This window comes from Pocillopora verrucosa, chromosome 5 (assembly GCF_036669915.1).
Source record: "Pocillopora verrucosa isolate sample1 chromosome 5, ASM3666991v2, whole genome shotgun sequence".
NCBI lineage: Eukaryota > Metazoa > Cnidaria > Anthozoa > Scleractinia > Pocilloporidae > Pocillopora > Pocillopora verrucosa.
In genome coordinates, this window is record NC_089316.1 from 6,784,636 (window position 1) to 6,805,234 (window position 20,599).

The 20,599-nt window shown below is 38.6% G+C and overlaps 2 protein-coding genes across 2 annotated transcripts; both read right to left on the reverse strand.

The window, feature by feature from the left end:
* Positions 1-14: 14 nt before the first annotated feature.
* LOC131772008 (uncharacterized) lies at positions 15-8,133 on the reverse strand. Its single transcript, XM_059087916.2, has 10 exons — positions 7,752-8,133; positions 7,378-7,429; positions 5,697-5,867; positions 4,865-5,131; positions 3,694-3,969; positions 2,975-3,250; positions 2,684-2,854; positions 2,425-2,601; positions 1,798-2,034; positions 15-1,505 (listed from the first exon to the last, which is right to left on the reverse strand). The coding sequence occupies exons 1-10, from the start codon at positions 8,046-8,048 to the stop codon at positions 1,174-1,176; spliced, it is 2,256 nt and encodes a 751-aa protein (XP_058943899.2). The 5' UTR covers positions 8,049-8,133; the 3' UTR covers positions 15-1,173.
* A 3,389-nt stretch (positions 8,134-11,522) lies between these two features.
* Positions 11,523-18,315, reverse strand: LOC131772046 (uncharacterized). The gene is made up of 10 exons (XM_059087956.2): positions 18,022-18,315; positions 17,591-17,642; positions 17,088-17,258; positions 16,034-16,300; positions 14,916-15,188; positions 14,232-14,507; positions 13,496-13,666; positions 13,246-13,422; positions 12,828-13,064; positions 11,523-11,851 (listed from the first exon to the last, which is right to left on the reverse strand). The coding sequence occupies exons 1-10, from the start codon at positions 18,313-18,315 to the stop codon at positions 11,523-11,525; spliced, it is 2,247 nt and encodes a 748-aa protein (XP_058943939.2).
* Positions 18,316-20,599: the final 2,284 nt, after the last annotated feature.

Below are 20,599 nucleotides of genomic sequence, written 5' to 3' on the forward strand. Positions count from 1 at the left end.
AAATTGCAAGGCGCTATCAATAAATCTTCTTTTAATTTTCTTACTTGAATATCGCAAAAATTAATCCAGAAAAAGCGGCGTAATATATTAAACTAAATTTTTCGATGTCTCACGTCTACTGTTTGTAACCTTGCAAGCCAGGGGTCTACTGAAATGAATTTTTGAATAGATGTTGCCAGCATTATTCTTGGTAGTGAAATATCGAAAACCTGCAGAGCTCTAAGCGGAAAACCAATAACTTGATTTCTCCATGTCTACGACGAGCTAAAATTGGCCCGCTACCAAAAGCAACGGGAAACGAAAAATAGCAATCGTCAGTTGGAGTTCATAATTTCCTAGTTGCTTAACCCTTACACCTTAATATCTGTATGGTTATATGCATACGTTATCCAAACTGTTCTCAATAGGTTTCGTAAAATTATGACGTGGAGAATCAGTTTGATAATCAAAAGTTTCTTTAGTAATCATTTCCTCTATTCTGGTGACTGTAATGTGAGATTCGGGGGTGATATTGTGAGGAGAATTTAGATGCTCGTCACTCTAAGGAATCAAAGGGTTGAAAGAAAAAGTTCACACCTGAACAGCCGTACTGATTTAAAATTGTTAATTATCATAATCAGTGCTGACCCTGACTGTTGTGCGTAGCTTTCGAAGCATTCTCAGTCTTTACCGGCTCTAGATGTTTTATGGATTATCTTAGATTTGTTACCGGTTCTTCATTGCTCGAGCGACCCACTTTCGACCTTAGTTATCCCCAATGTATCTACGCTAAGGACTTCATTTTAAACTTTTTTTACTCGGCCTCTTTTGTTTGGTTTTGTCTAGATTCTTAGCTGTGTTTTGCTTGTTTGAAATTGTCTTAAACTGGAACGAAACCTTCAAAGAAAAGTTGTGAGGCTATAGATAAACCTAACAGAGGGAGAGATAAACTCAAAGAACACAAAGATGGTTGAAAATACGGGAGATTAACGCGTTTTGCTAAGGAAAAGATATACTAAAAGAAGACAGGGATGGTTAGGTAGAGACGAAATTGAAACAAATTGAAAATAATGATCTTTAAAGATCTAGGGTGAGGTTCTTAAGATGCTCGAATCGTGGTGCACCTCCTTTGATGAAAAAAGTTTACATCTGTTATGAGAAATCGCTAACTTCATCCGGGTTTTGTAACCAACATCAGTTCTTGTGAGTCTGATAGAACACTTCCACCTCATGGGGCTGGAAATTGTAAGTGCCTGCCAACAGGCTTCTCGTGTCACTCGCGGAGTATTTGTACCCAGCCGGAGGAACATACGTGTGACCCAAGTTGGTGTAGGAATTCGTGTTGGAGCCTGCAGAGTTCGCGATGTAAATGTCGTGTCCACCACCGAATGTTGGTCCATAACCGTTATTTCCATACATGGCATTGCCAGAGTTTTTCACGTGGAGCTTGAATGGTTCCAGTCCATAACCATTTTTAAACGAGAAAATGAAACTCCAAGTCGAGTCTGTGTAAGAACTACCGGAATCTAAACATGGAAAAAAGCTGGAATGAGTATGAGTCGCATATAATCCTTTACACCCAAACATTAGCATGCGTAATTCTCCATACTGTTATATAACTTTTCAAAAGTGCTGACAAGGAGAATTTGTTTAACAATCAACAGCGTTTTAGTTGTTGTTGTTGTGAGAAGAAATTAGATGCCAGTCTCTCTCAGGGTATAAAAGACTAACGGTACTTCTTTAGGCTGATTCACTTTTAGCCTCTTAGGGCAAGTCTTTTGGTTACTGTAAATTTTAAGTGTTTTTTTTTTTACTTACGCCAGTTTTGGTCGGTGTATGCCCCAAATATGTACTCTCCCACTCTAATAAACGTCACCGAAGGTCCTAAGCTGTTACACTGCGAGTGGAATGTACTGGAACTCCATCCATGATCAGTAGCTCTGTAGCACAGACTCCACTTGGCTGGCAATGTAGACACAGGACCCAGCCACCCTTTAAGGAGCTCCCAGTATTCTGTATTGTTTAGTAGGATTTCTGAGTGCTCGAACACTGGCCCTGAAAGTTTTAGATTGGACGGTGAGGATCAAGATTGAATAACTCATCCAAAGCTGGCAAGAATAGGTGTCTTTCAAAGGTTTGTATGTGCTATTTTCTGGAAAAACTGTGTTTTTCTGATCTGTGTATTTCAATGAATAAATGGCAGAGCCAGTCAAGTTCTTAATAGCCTAGTGGTTGTGCGTCATGCGCGAAATCCAGAAGTTTGAAACCCGATTCTTCGAAGTCTAGTTAGCCGTCAGATGCCTAAGAGCGGCTAGCATTGACTTCCTTTACAGTAGTTGCCATGGAAAGATAGACGATTTGGTTCACTGATTCATAAGCAAAACCACTCCATAAATTCGGCTACTACTGACAATGTTGATACATGTGCTGACCCGGTAATCTCACCTTCACAAGTTGGATCTTCTCCCGTCCAGTTTCCATTCTTATCACAAGCTCTGACGTGTGGTCCACGAAGATGGTATCCTTCGTTACACTTGTATGTGACATTTTTTCCTCCCCAAAATTCATTTCCTATTCTGTAACCATTCTCGAGAGGAGCAGGTTCATCGCATAAACAATTGCCTGATGAAAGAAATCAAATATGCCGTTCTAGTTTAAGCTTACAACCGAACTTTTACAGCAAAATTAGTTTATTTTTTCTTACACGTCGGCACCACGTTACTCCAGGTGCCATTTTCCAAGCACAGTCTATTTGTAGGTCCTTCCAAGTGGTATCCTGTGTCACAGGCGAAAATAACTATCTCTCCTGCCCAGTAATTCTCTCCAACCTTGTATCCGTTCATGGGAACATGAGGCTCGCCGCATCCTACAAGCTCTGGAAATTTAGACCGAATGAGCACATGATTAAAATTGCAGACAAAAACCATCATTGCCTTCACAAAGGCTGGTGATATAGGTTACACATAGGATCCATAAAAGATGATACCCTACTCACCTACAGTGGTACTGATCTCTGCAGTACCGTTGTCGAAGTTTTTAAAGAAACACTTGTACACCCCCTGGTCAGAGGGGCCAAAACTTGAAATAACAAGTTTTCCTTTCACTTCGTCCTCAGTTTTCACAGTGGTGTTGGTTGAAATAATCACTCCATCTTTGCTCCACTCTAGACTGGGCACAGGAGACCCACGTGCAGCACACTGCAAAGTAAAACTGTCATCGACCTTTGTTACCTTTACAACTGAAGATGGTGCTGTGGTGATTGCTGGAGGAACTGTTGACAAAAAAAAAAAATTAAAACAATGCGGAAATCGCCTGAATCCAAATTTAGCTTACAAATTTGAAGTTGGTGGTAGATTTTTGTGCCCAAAGTAAGGAGGAATATGCAAGGGTTAGTCTTTGGTGCAAGTACAATGGAACCTGCATAAAGTGTGCACCCACGGAACCCTCGTCGTGCGCCCGCTTTATGTTAGGTGTCAGAAGGTTTGATATTTTGCGCAATAATAACTGATAAACGTTTAATCGCGGTGGTATCTGTCTCTTCACAGTTTCTTTGACCTTTGAACTAGCTAAAATGTGCAAAAAATATATAATTTCCGTTGGGGTTTTATCACAGATTTAGGCAGTAAATGAAAATGCTCAGAATCTCATTTGACTTATGTTTTTTTATTTGCCATGCCAGTTTTAGTTTTTCTCTAAAATACTTCGTCCACTTACCGACGGGTTTCACAACAAGCACAATAAGTGCATATACATAACCCAGGTGGTTTTCCCCTCGGCACATGAACGGCCCTCTGTCCTCCAGCCTAATGTCTTTGATCACCAAATCGTTACCCGCCACCACGTGACGATCAACAGTTACTGGCTTTTTGAATGAGCGAGTCCACTGTATCTTTGGTGGGGGGAAGCCGAAGATGTTGCATGACAGAGTCGTCTCCCATGTTTCGTATGCTGTGTGGTAGGTCTCAGGCTTCTCAACAAATCTTGGAGTAACTGAAAAAACATTTACTCAGCTTATTAATTTTTTTTGAGGTCTTGCGTTAAATGTGTGAAGCCTAGAGCGACCAGGGTCTACTGATCAGGAATCTTTGAGTAGATGGCCCGGGTGCCAGCGTTATTCTCGCTGGTGTAGAAACGAAAACCTGCAAATCTTTAAACGGCGAACCATTAATTCATGTTAATTCCATGTCTTCGACAAGCTAAAATTGGCCAGCTACTAAAAGCAACGGGTAGGAGTTTATGATTTCCTAGTTGCTCTGGAAGCTTGAAGATTTTCAATCATGATGATTGATGCTTAACCTAGTAGCAGTAGCAGTAGCAAACCTTTATTTAACCAGGGTAATCCCTTCAGAATACTTAAAAGTATATCTGTTATCAATAGGAGCCCTGAACCTGACTTTTGTCTATAGCCTCTTAAAATGAATTTTAGCTCTTAAAGCATTTTTAACCACTGCCCTAGATGTTTTTTGAATCATCTTAGATTTTAACCTAAAGTGATGAAACAAAAGACGAAAACCTGGAAAGGGAAATCTGATAACTGCCTCTCCTGATTTCTAACCATCTTCTACGAACGGCATTTATACCAAAGAAAACTTCTCTCCAACCATGAGACACTTGAACCTTTTGTTATTATTACTATTATTATTATTATTAGTAGTAGTATTATTGTTCATTCCTTAAGAAAATGAGGGCTCGACACACAGCTGCTTTTCGAGAAATGAGCCCAGAATCTTAGCCTGAAAGAGTAAGACGAGCAGATGAAACATCACATCACCTGGTCACTACATTGTCAAAAGTATCTCAGTGACACCATGATATCGGGAAAATCATTAACAGTACATTCACTACATGCAACAAACTTTAAAGACATGAATAAAACCTTGCTTACTTTCGACAACAACTTTTACAGTCGCCGACTCGACGCCTAGGAAATTCCTGGCTTCACATTTATACAAGCCTCGATCGTTGAATTGAATACTGGGAAACGTCAACTCTCCCGTCTCTTTGTTGTAGAGTCTACTGTCCATCTTTTGCCCATCCTTGTACCACGTGATCTCTGGTTTTGGATAACCATTGGGGGAACAAGGCAGGGAGACTTTCCGTCCCTCTTTCGCCGTTAAACTGGGTGGTGGCTTCTTTTCAATCCCTGGGATATCTGAAAGCAAATATTAATGAAACAACTAACCTCCATTTTATCTGGGGTAAGGGTGGGGGGGGAATGGGGTGGGGTTAGACGATTTTGAGAGATCGCATGATTTCCAGGTGGAATGGAGGGAGATCAGTCGTTACTAGCAGAATATGGAGACAGGACTATTGACTGCCAATGAGGAAGGGTCATTAGGATATCACAGTGCTTTTTAATTGTGAGACAACCAAAACCTTCCGATCCCCCTCCCCTCCCCCTCAAATTAAAAACTTCGTTGCTTTACACTGAGCAAAAGAATTGCCTTCTTATTATGACTCTCTCCGCGATTTTCATGTATCGTGTGAGTCCAGCTCAAAGTTTCGGATTTAACAGAAGCTTAGAAAGGACAAAAACAACATTAAGAATGGACTGCGTTGCAATCGAACCAGCCGCGTTTAATCTGTGCATCTTGCCCTCTAAGATATTGACTGTCCTCGCCACAGTTTTACGCAGCTGGCAGACAGTATGCCAGGAACGTTACAAACATACCTTGTAGTTATTAATGAGAGGAAGTGTATTAGTAATCTTTTCTTACCAATATCCTCAAGAAAGTTTGAGGTGTTCCCCGGAAAAGCGTTCCCAGGTCTCCCTCTGGGTCCCGGTGGTCCTCGTTCTCCATGAGGGCCCTTTTTTCCTGCCTTTCCGATGTACCCAGGGCGACCCCGTCGTCCTCTTCGCCCCTCCTTGCCCTTGGGCCCACGAGCGCCTGAATAAAATTTTTTCAACATGATCAGGAAACTCCGACGCAGATAAAAAGTAAATAAAGCAATAAATGAAATAGAATATACCAGATCTGTGTATCGTGGCAAGATGATCCTCACATGTCAATATATACAACCGCAAACATTAAAGCACGGATAACAAAAATCGCGTTTCTGGGGCAAAATACCAATTTTTTTTCCATTTAGGATATTTTCGTCATACAGCCTTGTCCAAATGTTGCTCAGGCGTTCTTAAATAAAGTCTTGGAGAACTGACCCGAATTTTGGCCACTTCATTTCAATTCGGTTTTATATTGGGAGCCATTTGTGCTAAAAATATCAATCGCTGGCGATAAAACACAATTATTGGTGCTAAAATATCAATTGTTACAACTCTATTTTAAGTGCTAGCAACAAATCGTAAATGTAAATCAGTTAAGTTTGCGTTTTAAAATGGTTAGTTTTCAGTTCTGAACCCTAATCGCTTGTGTTGTTGCACCAAACGCTGTTTAAGACTGAGAGGCTCTAATTATAAATCGCTAGTGTTCTGAGGTAGATCGATAGCGTTAAATATCAATCATAGGTTTTAGTTTCAATCGATGGTGTTAAACCTTGAAGGCTTATGCTATTTGTAAAATACCGAAATTGTAGCGATGTCAATAGTCAGTGTTATCACCGATCGTTGCTACCGCAAAACATCAATCGCTAGTGCTGCTTAAGATTGAGTTTTATCACGAGCGGTTGAAATTTTAGCACTAACTATTGAGTTTATCGCCAGCTATTTATATTTTAGCACTGACGATTGAGTTTTATCACCAGCGATTTATACTCTTAGCACAAAGGGCTCCCCATAGTTTTGTGTTTGCTTTTAACGGCTTTTTCAGTATAAGATCACGTTGGCTTTCCTCCAGCATTCCTAATTTGTTAAACGAAATACAAAGCGCTATTCTTCTAAGGATCCAGTCAACACACCATTTGTTCCTCTTCCGTGAACCAACTCTTAAAAAATGCTCTAGCTAATGCACGGTAACCTGGTGAAATTGCCTACCCTGTCATGACCAAATTATGGAGATAAAATCAGGTGGTCAGTTCAACCCATTTTTACTCCTACATTCTGTTAACCTTTTAACTCCCAAGATCTGACTGTTAATTCTCTCCTCTTCCTGCTACACAATTCATTATAACTTGGCTACGAGAATTTGGTGTAAGATCAAGATAAACCCTTCTTCCTGATAAGTTTTAGTATTCTCATAAACCGTTTGCTAGAAAACATCTTGATATCATAGAAAGAAGTTAAATGTTGGTCGCCTCTTGGAGTTAAAGGGTTGAACGAACGTACTCATGAAGCATTTACGTAGAGCAGGCCCTGTGAGCATTATGATGCTTTAGAATAAGTTGTATTGTTTCCATGGTAAGAATTCTCATAGTGCTTAAGAATCTAATGAATTCCTGTTGAATCATTTCAGCCGTGTACAGATAAAATAAAGATAATTTAAATATTAACTACTCCCTCACCTCGTAAGCAGATAACCTCCTGATCTGTGTCATTGCTAATTTTAGTAGTAACCTAAATATGGCAGGAAGAAAATGCAGAGAAACCGAAAACTGTCAATACGTTGATGTGGTAAAGAACTCGATGCTCGTAAAAATATGAATTAATTCGCTGAGAACGATGTTACGACATTTATGCCAAGAAACAATTATGTATTGAAGATCTCGAGAAAAAGACTTTATCACATACATTTGTCTTCTCAAAAGTATGGTTTATTAGGGTTCGCGAAAAAAACTCCAAATTTAAAGGTATTTCACCTTTTTTTGAGCAAGAAACCCTGAAAACGCTAGCATTAACCATGCAACTTTACGCTTAGCGAGAAAGAGCAAGGTAGTACCTTTGCAGAAGCTCCGAGTCCAAATAAGTGAACGCAAGCATCGTGGCAACTGCTGCAGCTTTTTGACATTCCAAGAGACTCAACAGCTCTCTTGTTTCGATGCGTTAAATCTGCCCGTTCATTTTCTTTAGTTGCCTCAGCGTGATATCTCTGGTCGTCCTGAAGCTGTAAAACGTGCTCCTCTAACACTCGAACTTTGTAAATGAGGAACGCAATGGAAACAGCACTGAACAAAATGTTCACAGTCACGGCAACAGTAAAGAAACTGTTCCGTCGAGGAGTCTTCACTGCCTCCATTTTTGCAGTTTCTATCTTCAGGATTCCCGAGGGGATATTTGTTCGATGTTCGAGGCATAGATGACAGTGATAGAATGTCAGCTGACAGGAATCAGCTTGTGTAGCTGAGACGTGCCTCTGTCATTGATTCTGGCAGGAAACAGATCTCTGCGTAACAGGCTGAAACACATCTCTCTCGAGATAAAACTATCCAGGATCACGTTAATGATCATAGTGTATCCGTGACGAAGAACATTCTACTGTTTTTTATCAGTCAGCACTTGGTAATACTTTGTATGCTAGGGTTATGTGATAAAAAACTTCATAATAAAATTAAGGTATCCTTGCATGACAAGAAAAAACCACTTAAGCATCACGTCCGCCTTACGTGATAACTAAACCGCGACCTTTCCAAGGATAAATTTTAAAGTACTGCTAATCCACCTCTCAAGGTTGGAAATTCTTTGTCGTTTAAAGTTGCTTGACAATGCTGAGCATGTAACGTATGCTGCATAAACAGGCCTGAGATGAATAATACTAAGAACAAAGTATGAAAATAGAAAAAATCTAATCATGCTAAGCGATGTTGGTCATGGTTTCGCAGACTGGCTGCGTTATGTTATCCTATGAGGAATTAAAAAAAAACCAATTTGTTCCTGTTGGTGACATAATTAGAAATAATTGTTCCGTTTTCATCCAGAAGCGGAACTGCTGAACATGTCTTTTGATAAAGATCAGCATTCCGTGCTGTCCAAATTCTGCGCCATTAACCTTTTAACTTCCATGAGTGACCAAGAGAGAATTTCTCCTTACAATATCAAGACAATATCAAGTAGACAAGTGATGAGCATAAAGAAAAATGTTAATTAAGGGATTATTTGTTGATCCAATACCAAATTCTCCAAACTAACATAATGAGAATCGTATGGCAGACAGTAAGGAGAATTACTAATGAGATCTTAGGAGTTAAAAAGGGTTAACACTATTACTTCCAAGTTCGAAACATCAATCATTTTTCTTATCTTTCATACTTTTCTCTTGATTTTTGTTTGGGAAACTTGATGCTAAATCAAGCAAAATCCTTTGAATGATATTTTTCCTTTTTATCATCACCGTTCTACTTAAAAATGCACTGATCTTGCAAGGCCGGAGAAATTCTCCTTTAGTCACTCGGGAGTATATGTCATCATCCCTAAACCATTAGATTAGACAGTGATGGGGTTGAAGCGGCGAGATTTTTCCTCGTTGTGTTTCTTGATCTTTTCTCCTTCATCAGTCGATTTTCGCCATTAATTTCTAGAATAAACGCAACAAAGACTAGATTTGTGTATCAGGTATTGTCATCGTTAAAGCCACACAAGCAGTGTTTTTCTGTCCTATTTATTTTGCATAAGCGCAATTTCAATGCTGACATCAGGTCATCAACGACTTCTTCCACATAACTACAATGCCAAGCAGCTTCAACAAAAAATGTTTGAACTAGATTTTACTGTCTTTCAAACATCAGGCCGGGAGTGAGGGAAGTTTACACGATGCGAGTTAAAGCGAGTACGAAGTGCGAGAGGAGGGTTGTTTTTAATTTAATTTGCCTGAAAGTAGATCAAGTCACAGAACAATTGACAGGCTGGAAAAGAATTTGGAAAGGACGAAAAACGGACTGATTAATAATTCTACGCCGCTGAACAGACTAAAGTATAACCCTTTAAACCCTAAAAGTGACCAGTTTCTAGTTTCTCCTTACTGTAATGATGCCGAATCATTAAAAAGATCGTGACAATAAAGGAAATGATTGTCAACTTGAGAAACTCTGATGGTTAAACGATTCCTCCTTGTCAGTAACAAAATAAATGTGCAGAAAAGAGTATGGAGATTATGGATATTGATGTTAGGGCGTAAAGGATTAAGGATGTTAGTGCAAGCGAAAGTCGGTTACACTTCTATGATGCATTTTCTTGGTTAGACTTATGAATATGGCGGGTATCCATCAGTGAAGCGGTCAATCGACGTTTTAACCCTTTAAAGTGACTCACATCTAATTCCTTTTTACAAGACCACCCTTGAATCAAACATTAACACATCACGATAAGAAATTGAATGATCCCCGATCGAAGAAGCTCTTTATGATTAAAAAAAAAAATTATCCTTGCCAGTATCATCGGAAATATATGAAGAAGAAGATAAAGAATAAGCATGCCAATGTCATGAACAGGAGAAATGAACGAGTCGGAAGAGGAATACATGGAGAGCATCAGAAGATGAATGTTATCGCCTCAATACGCGCATAACTGCATGCGAGCAAATAGTAAATTGAGCTCTTAGCCGTGTTTATCTTTTCAAATCCCGTATTTACAGGGCACTCCCATAGGAAATCGCAATGAAATAACTTATGACAGAAATTTTCCTCAAGAGGTTTCCAGTTCGATCACTCGGGCTTTAAACTTCCCCGCACGTCCTAACGGTCAATTAAACAAGCGCTAAGCATTTTCAAATAAACACTTTCGTTTGAAAGTACCCTTGCAGAATTGGTACCATATTTCTTTCTAATCTGATTATCATTTGTTCCTCTGTCTTTTACCTGTGATTTTCAACACCTTAAATGTACGGTACTCGCTCGAGAGTCAGTAAATTAAATGCATTCTTTAATTTGATGGAGATTTTGGCAACACCACATTACATTTTATAAAAATTTCTATAACCATTCTAAATTGACGTTGAAATTTGTTTTTCGCGTTCTACTGTCTTTTTTTTGCTATGTTCTGCGAGTTCTCCTCTCACTAGGGAGGACGAATGATGAGATGAATTCATTACTAAAAAATATCTTAATGAGGTAACAGGGGAGTTTGTCACAAGGGTCGATGCTTGAGGCTAAGATATTTTAAAGTTGTAAATGAAATGAAATACATCAAGCGTCAGCAACTGTTTTTGCAAAGGTTTTCTGTAGACAAAATTGTGTTGAATAAATGATGTCTCTTTGCTAACACTTCTATCCAACAAAATCAACTTACCATTTTTGCATTCCGTTTTGCTCTAATATTTTGGTCGAAGCGACATACGCGAAATGTTAGGGCTATTATGCTAAACATGCCGGTATTGCTTCTAGATTTTCTTTTGATTAAATCGTTCCTAAGAGAATTAACCACCTAAAATTCTTAGAGTCGTGGCATGTTCAATAAACTTTAATCTTTGTGAGCCTGATAAAATACTTCTAAATCATGATTCTTCTAGTTAGAAGATATTCCAGAATTTTTTTGAGAATCAAAGCACATAGACGTGAGAATTTGTTGCAAAGGTTTATTGGAATTTAGGCAGAAGGTGATAACGTACAAATTCTGTCCATTATCCCCATGGATTACAATTCTCTAATCAAGCTATAACCATTTGCGAGTTAAACAGTCTCGGTTACTCTATTGCCTTTACATTCTCTTTTAATTAACTGCCTCAACCATTTGTATTTCTTCCCTAGAGGATTTAGCATCTAAAATACTCAAAGAAATATTAGCCTTTGTGAGTCTGATAAAACACTTCAACTTCATGAGGCTGGAAATTGTAACTTCCGGCCAACACACTTCTCGTGTCACTTGAACCGTACCGGTAGCCGGCCAACTGCACATAACTGTGACCCAAGTTGGTGAAGGAATTCGTGTTGTAGCCTGCAGAGTTTGCGATGTAAATATCGTGTCCACCGAATGTTGGGCCATAACCGTTGTTGCCATATATGGCATACTCACTCTTTCTAATATGAAGCTTAAATGGTTCCAGTCCATAGTGGTTTTTAAAAGAGAATATGAAGCTAAAGACGGAATCTGTGTATGAGCCGCCCGAATCTGAAAAAAAAAAAAAAAAAAAAAAAAAGAAAAAGGGAATTAATCAGTAATATGCTGTAAAACACATACATGAATGCTTTATCGAAGAAAGAATTTAAAAGCAGAGAAAAAAAATTCATGCTTCAATGGCCGTGTGAAATCAGCTATGGTTGCGTTCTTTGCAATATTCGTTTTGAGCGCTTGCAACTGGCATTAAGTTTGTTTTTCTTATGTGCTGATACCTCAGAGAAATTATGGCATTCCAGTATTGTTGAACTGATCCTTACTAATACGGAACGAAACATAGACATTAAAACGTATTACAAAGTTTCCATTAAATACATACATTACATTTACTCGCAAGTGGAGATCAAAACAATTGTATCAAAAATGATCACGAGCTTGAACTAATGAAGGTGACAGATTCAAATAACAGCAAAAATGGCATTCTATATTGTTTAAAACTAACTACCGTGATGCCGTGTAACCTCTGTTTAGGGAATATCACTCCTGTTAAAGAACTTTTCCTTAAAAGGATTAAGTCAAGTCTCTACTTTTTCAAATAGATTAGCACTGTAAGAAAGCTGTCTATTCATAGAAAACTGAGAGAGAAAATTAAACTTCTGAACACATGATAAATTAAAACCAATATTAAACTGATTTTACATTTTCCCCCCTTTTTTGCGTTGAGCAGAAAATCAACGAGGTGTGGCAATCGTATAAATAAATAACTTTTCTGCTGTCAACCAATCAAATGTTTGAAGTAAAGTTGTTAACCAAAAACGTGTTAAGACATGAAAGCAGGTGATGAGTTTGTGACAAAGTTATTTCTTTGCGAATATTTGTTTCGTCTTCCAAAACATTTCCTTTGTTCCCTTTTACCGACAAGTCACAAATCCTATGATGGCTCTCAGTGCTTTTTCCCCTTTAGATTTTAAATTTTTATACGCAGCTTATTTCTACATTCTATTAAGGTCCTGGTTATCTAATTACTTACGCCAGTTCCTGTCAGTGTATGCACCAAATATGTACTCTCCCACTCTAATAAACGTCACCGTTGGTCCTAAGCTGTTGCAATGCGAGTGGAATGTACTGGAACTCCATCCATGATCAGTTGCTCTGTAGCAAAGCTTCCACTTGGCTGGCAGTGTAGACACAGAACCCAGCCAGCCTTTAAGGAGCTCCCAGTATTCAGTTTTGTTCAGAAGGATTTCTGAATGCTCGAATTCCGGACCTGGTGTTATAAAGTCACATAGATTTGTTCAATGGGGATTACCAGAGAAATCTCTAAATCTATATATGCACTTGAGGAGAGATATAATTTTGATCCGTGTAATTCCAAGATTTTTCAATAACCTTTCTTTGCAAACATCTTGGATAAAATTTTAAATGCTTTCAATACTCATAAGCGTTACCTTCACATGATGGTCCTTCTTCTGTCCAGTTTCCATTTTCTTTACAAACCCTGACATGTGGTCCTCTAAGCTGGTATCCTTTGTTGCACTCGTAAGTGACATTTTTCCCTCCCCAAAATTCATTTCCTATTCTATAACCATTCTCTAGAGGAAGAGGTTCATCGCAAAGATGATGGCCTAAGAAAATAATGAGATTAATTTGTTAATTTATCCTTCGTTGTATGCTTAATTACAGTTATCTCCTTCTTACATGTCGGCACCACGTTACTCCAGTTGCCATTTTCCAAGCACAGTCTGTTTGTAGGTCCTTCCAAGTGGTATCCTACGTCACACGCAAAAGTCACCATCTCTCCTGCCCAGTAATTCTCTCCAACCTTGAAGCCGTTCACTGGAACATGAGGCTCGCCGCATCCAACCAGCTCTGATGTAGATTATGACAAAAATATAGAATTAGGCATATGGACCTCTTGGTAAAAAAAAAAAAAAAAAAAAATTCCTTTTAAAAATTAATTCGAGATGAGAGAACGTTTTGGGGTTTCTATAGAAGAGGGATATATTTCTTTGTTCATTAAGTCGAACCAGAAGACACTTAAAGGACACCATACTACGCGACAAACAGTAAGATGTTTGTAAATATCTTTTCATGCGCGTTGAAAAATATGTGAACGATACTTACCACAATATCCTTCCTTATGCGCGAAAACATGCTCGTATATATGTCCCTGGACATTATCAGTTCCTCGAAGCTCACGGTTTTCTTCGAGCTTCGCTCTCGGAAAACTGCTCGCATCTTGGAATGGACAATGTCCGCGGACAATTATCCGTGTATATTTTCGCGCCAAGTAGAAGATATTGTTTATTCTAACATGAGTCATGGCTGCTTTATCAAGTACTCTTTTGCATCAGTACTATTTTTTATCTTACGTATACAAATCTAGTAATGCCTCCTTATCTCTTCTAAGATACTTGTTCAATTTTCTCCTAACCTGCAGCGGTAGTGATCTCCGCAGTTCCGTTGTCGTAGTTTTTAAAGAAGCATTTGTACACTCCCTGGTCAGATGGGCCAAAGGTTGGAATGAAGAGCTCCCCTTTCACCTCTTCATCATTCTTTGTGGTTGAGTTGGTTGAAATAATCACTCCATCCTTACTCCACTCTAGACTGGGCACGGGTGACCCGCGGGCAGCACACTGCAGTCTAACACTGCCGTCGACCTTCGTCACCTTGACAACGGTTGATGGGGCTGAAGTGATCACAGGTGGGACTTTGAAAACAGATTTGAAAAGAAAAGCTTAGGTTGATCTCGAGCTCTTGAAACAAAATTAGCTTCTGCGCCATGGGATAAATAACTAGTATTAGCTAATAAATATTTGATATAAAATGCTTGATATGTATGTATCAAAAGTAACGGTCATTACAGCTTTTAGACTAAAATGAAACAACGCCGTCCATGAGGTTATCTTTTCCCTTTTTTTAAAATAGATTTGGGGTTCTCAGCCTGTCTTTTTAAGAGTTCATACGATATATAGCGGCAAAAAATGCACACCATTTCCAGAGCTAATTGAACAGAAAGCAATTTCAACGGTTGTGTTCACGCACCAATCAAGCAGAAACTAACTGTAGATAACAGCGGGTTTTTTACACTTTCGACATTTTTGAATTATTCACTTACTGACAGGTTTCACAACGAGCACAATAAGTGCATATACATGACCCAGGTGATTTTCCCCGCGGCACATGAAGGGTCCTCTGTCCTCCTTCCGAGTTTCCTTGATCACCAAATCTTTACCGACCACCGCGTGACGATCAATGGGCAACAGCCGGAATGATCGGGTCCATTGTATCTTTGGTGGAGGGAAGGCGAAGATGTTGCAAGTCAGAGTCGTATCCCAAGTTTCATAACCCAGATGGTAGGTCTCTGGTGCCTGAACAAATCTGGGAGGGACTGCAAAAAGAGTTCATAGGGAATTACAACACACACAAAAAAACACTAAAACAAAACAAAACAAAAAAGCGAAGCAAATAAGTACTCCTCGAACACTCTTCACCATTTTTTAAAAAAAATTATTGAGCAACCTTTGCTGCAAATCGAACAAGCAAAGAGCAAAGCCAAACTTCAAAAAGACTGAGATCAAAACGACTTACCTCTTATCTTCCTTTAGTCACGCCTGAAAAATCTGAAAGTGTGACTCTTTGTACCTGATTATCTCATTACAGCCCATAACGTTTTCCATTATTGATAAATGAATAACATTTGACGACCTGAGCCAAATTGATGGGAATATGCCCAGTAATGCTTGCGGTAAAGTGAATTGATGGCGCGTCGTTGGTAATGACATATAATTAGGATATAGGAAGCAGATTAACGATAGAAATAATAATAATAATAATAATAATAATAATAATGACCATAACAATAATAATTATAATAATGAACGATTATAATAATAATAATAATTATAATAATGATAATAATGATAACGATAATAATAATGATAATAACAGTAATAAAAATAATAACGATGCTTATGAGAAAGAGAATAACACTAAGAAAATTACGAAAACTTATATCAACAACAATTTCAGCATTGATAACATCATCTAAGATCTAAGATCTAAGCAACATTGCATAACCACAATAGAATAACAGACACAAAGTAATAATAATACTAGTAATAATAAGGATAAAAATAAAGAGAAGAATCTTTAGAAGAAGATAACGATGCCGGAGTAAGTCAGCAACAAATTTTAAGATTACAACGATTACATTGCATATCAAATTTCCTGTACCTTCCACAACAATTTTCACAGTCGCAGACTCGACACCTATGAAATTCCTCGCTTCGCATCTGTACAAGCCTCGATCGCCGAATTGAATGCTGGGAAACGTTAACATTCCTGTATCTCTGTTATACTTCCCAGAGTTTAACTTCTGGCCATTTTTATACCACGTGACCTCTGGGTTTGGAAAACCTTTTGAGTAGCAGGGTAAGGAGACATTGCTTCCCTCTTTGACAGTCATGCTGGATGGTGGCTTCTTTCTTATTCTTGGGATATCTTGGGCGCAAAAGTGCAGATAAAAGTGCTTATAATGTAGTTTACTATAACTCTCAGAAATGATTAACATATAACTTCTCCCTATAACCTCCCTACATTATCCAGCGAACATGCAATGCAAGAGAACATAGGATGTTCTCTCGGGTAATGAGAATACACTAACTTATCAGGTAGAATTTTTCATCTTGATCTGACAACAAATTCTCGTTACTGATTAACAAGGAAATGCTTAGTAGCTAGAGGGGAGAGTTAGCAGTAAGATCTTGGAATTTAAAGGGTTAAGAGCACTGTATCAATCTTTCAAAGAGAAAGTCTTCACGGCTATTACAAACGCAGGCAAACTTCACCGGGCATAAGTGTTATGCTCTGGTGTCAAGCCGGTCCTAGTTCATCTATGACATGACTATTAGTTTTCTGATAAGGGATCCAACCGCTCTTGAGACCGATCGATTTCTAAAAAGCATCCCTCCATCACCCCCATTTTTCCAATAAACATTGATGTTGTCAGTGAGCCAATTAAAACTTGTGTCACAGAATTTTCAAGGCTCCCAAATCTACAAATGCAACTCTGATATTTCAGATACTGGAATTTCACGTAAACTTTGAGAGCGATGCAGTGTTTGCCACCAGACGTTTTCTTATTTGGATATTTTCATTCCTAATTCAGTGTGAAAAGTGACTGATATTGGCGGAAGATGAATTTAACGATGCACCCATGCGGGCACTTCATATACAGTTTAAACAGATCTTAGAACGTGGTGGAGACAACAAAATAATTCCATGTTACCTATATCCTGGAATAGTCTGGAAGTATTTCCTGCTAAAGCGCTTCCAGGTCTCCCTCTGGGTCCTTGGTGACCACGTGCACCTGGAGGACCCGTTTTTCCTGGCTTTCCAATGTAACCTGGGCGACCCCGACGTCCTCGGGGCCCATCACGACCTTGCGGCCCTCGAGCTCCTGAAGGGAAATTTCGAATTGAGTTCATTTGTCGTTTGAAAATGGCAAATCGTCAGCAGCACTGTAAAAGTTCCGGATTTCCGCAACAAAGGCGAATTTATTTACAAGACATAATAAAAAATAATTAAAATATCCCCCCCTGAGATAAAAAAAAAAAAACGCAAATATTAATTCAAAATTTGATCTAAAAAAAATCATTTGGATAACTGCTAAAAATATGTGCTAAGTAAACTCACGCTTTTTGCATAATAATTTTTCTTATCGATATCAGATCGCAATGACGAGGAGGTAATTAAGAAGACTCTTATTGATGAGTTTCAGCGGACACTTACCTCTCAAACAGATGACGTCTTGATCTGTAACATTGTTAATCTTTGTAGTGACCTAAAAACCAAAAAATAAATTAAACCATCCAAAACATCGAAAAATAAAGTTTTTCGAGGTAGCATTCGTCGTTTAAGTAACAGATTTAGTAAGAGCGATGAAAAATTTGATAAAGAAGAGTTATTACCCATGTACGAAACACTGAAAAAGAAGAAAATAATTTCTTTACAAATCGATCAGGTAATTTCATCTGTGGCATCCCGAAAAAAGAGTGGCTGCCGTGCGGGCAGGCAAAGCGTAGGATCTGTATGTAGTCTGGCTCGTCAGTTGTTCAGGTGTCAGAGATCGAGATGATGGATTTATAATCAAAGAACAATGAACTATGTTCTCAAAAACTATAAAAAGACAACATATAAAGCTTTGATATCTTAATAAATACCTTCGCAGAAGCTCCAAGTCCAAATAACTGAACGCAAGCATTGTGGCAACTGGTGCAGGGTTTTGAATCCCCGTGATACTTAGCAGCTCTCTTGTTTCGATTCATCAAATCTGCATCTTCACTTTCTCTCGCTTTTGCCTGGTACTTTAGGTCGCTCCGCAATTGGAACACTTCTCCCTCTAACACTTGGACCTTGTAGATAAAGAACCCGACGGAAATCACACTGAATAAAATGTTTAAAATCACGGCAATAGTCCAGAAACTATTGCCTCGCGACTTCTGTACTGCTTCCATTGTCGAGCTTCAGTTAATTAGTGGAGTGAATGTTGCTTTGCCCAAGTTTGCTCGGTTAAGTAGCAGTGGAAAACCAGACAGGAATAAGCTCTTTTCGAGCTCACTTCCCTCACTTGCTCAATTATACAGGAACACATGTCTGCATTTTTCCGTCGTTGTTTATTTAAAGTTTTCTGTCATGAAATCACGGCCTAAAATTTCTTCATTTACAAGTATCTCATTGCACCTTTTTCCTTAAGTAACTGCCGACAAGGGAATCATTTTCAGGCTGGAAGTGGAGGGAGAAGTTGAAGCAAATGGAATATTATGCTGCAAAACACAAAAATATCGAAAACTTTTTGTAAAAAACTATTTTAGGATCACTTCCCCTCGCACTGGAAGCCTGATCCATCCCTGATTATATCAAATGTCTGATCGAGCGGTCATGTGAATTAGCAACTATACAATTGTAAACAGTCAGGCAATCATTATCTTTTTTTCTTTTATTATTTGTTCCGGCTACTTAAGATGGCAAATATAACCAAGAGCAAAAGCATAAAAAGGTAATCAAGAAACGCTCCCAAAGAGAAAGCAATTATCCTGGTCTCTGAGTACGTCTGAGATATCGATTTCGATCTACGGCCAGAATGCGCGATGAACGCGTATTTTTAATTTGTTCCCGGTGACAAACATATTGTAACACAACATCCTGTTTTTGTGAGTCGAAGCCAAAGCGGAACCTTCTTACAACTTACCCAGGAGCATGAATCAACTTTTTGTTTATCGAAAAAGTTTTGTGTTACCAAAGTAGAGTAACGCAATGCTCTGTTTTGTGAGTCGCAGCAAAGGCGGAACGTTCATGTTGCTTCCTCAGGCGCAAGAACTGGTGTTTTGTGCATTAAAGTAGCTCTGTCAAACAAAATCAAAGTTGGATCAGAAAACCTTTTCCAAGTTATTTTATGATAGGGAACATATTTGATAAAACCCCAGTAGTAAAAGATCACTTAAGATTAACTCACTCGGATTCGTACTAGACACATTTTAAAGATGCACGCGTCGCAAAAGCGATTACCCACTTTGCTTGTGAGAAGCAAAGCTATGGTTATTGCTGGTATGCTAAGCTGTTAATAAATTCGAATAAAGAGTGTTGTCAATGAATTGCCTCAGTAGAAAACCATTATTTCAGTCTAAATAAAAATGTTCATCTACTTTTTAAGTGAGGAGAAGTTCTTTCCCATCCTGGACTTTTGCTTGACAACTAGAATCAGTGAGTCACTAATTCTGATCATTTTCCAATGATGTTTAATTTAGCTTGACCCTTTTACTACTCGGCCAGGTTGTTCGAAACACCATTAGTTACACTTTACTGAGTTAGCTGCAAGAAGAGTCAGAGAAATCAAGAGAGTCAAGCGAGGTTTGTACTAATTCTAAATTGGTAATTTAATTCTCAAGGGAAGAGGAGTTGGAGGCGTGAGGTAACTTTATTGTAGGTGAATCAGCTGCTGATTTGTGAGGGATAATGTTGGTGTCATTTCCTCTCGCACTAGAAGCTCAGTTTACTGCTCATGCGATATCAAATGCCGTCTTATCGGTTAATCGATTATCATGAACTGAGTTTTATGTAGAGGTGTCTAACAATATCTCGTTTTCATCTACTTAACTTTATTTCTCGCACCGGTTAACATTACAGCAACTCCTAAAAGCGAAAAATAGTAAAGTTGATATCTTGGTAAACTTGACTATGGTGAAGAGCATGCATGGTGGGTGATCAAGATCTTTGCTCCAACTCGGCTGATGTTACGCAACATCTTATTTTGCCATCCTTAGCAAGGTTCTCGTTTAGCAGCGCCAGTGAAAACCTTCTCGTGAGGGGTCTTTTGTAAATTAGTCGCCTAAGGTCAGCCCGAGTGTATTATTGGGAACTTTTTTAATTCCACGGTTTTGAACAAGTGAGTAATGAGAGGCAAATTAATCAGTGCATCAGTGGTACAAATGATTTTTACTTGACATCATTGATATCATCATCTTCGCCCATAATCGCCCAAATGTTCCTGTTCAGTGCTATGACAACGCCAAGGTAACCAGCCAATGATTAAATTTAGTTACTACACCCAAAAGCCGTTATCTACCTCAAAGAAAGTAGCGATACATATCAATCTTGTCTTGATCATTACAGCGTGAAGAGAGGTAAGAAATTATTTGTTAAATACTAATAAACACGATGAGACTGCTTTCAGTTTCTCGCGATAAACTTAATTAAAACGAAAAACTGCCTGCTTCTTAGATTGGTGAGCGATGCGAAAAA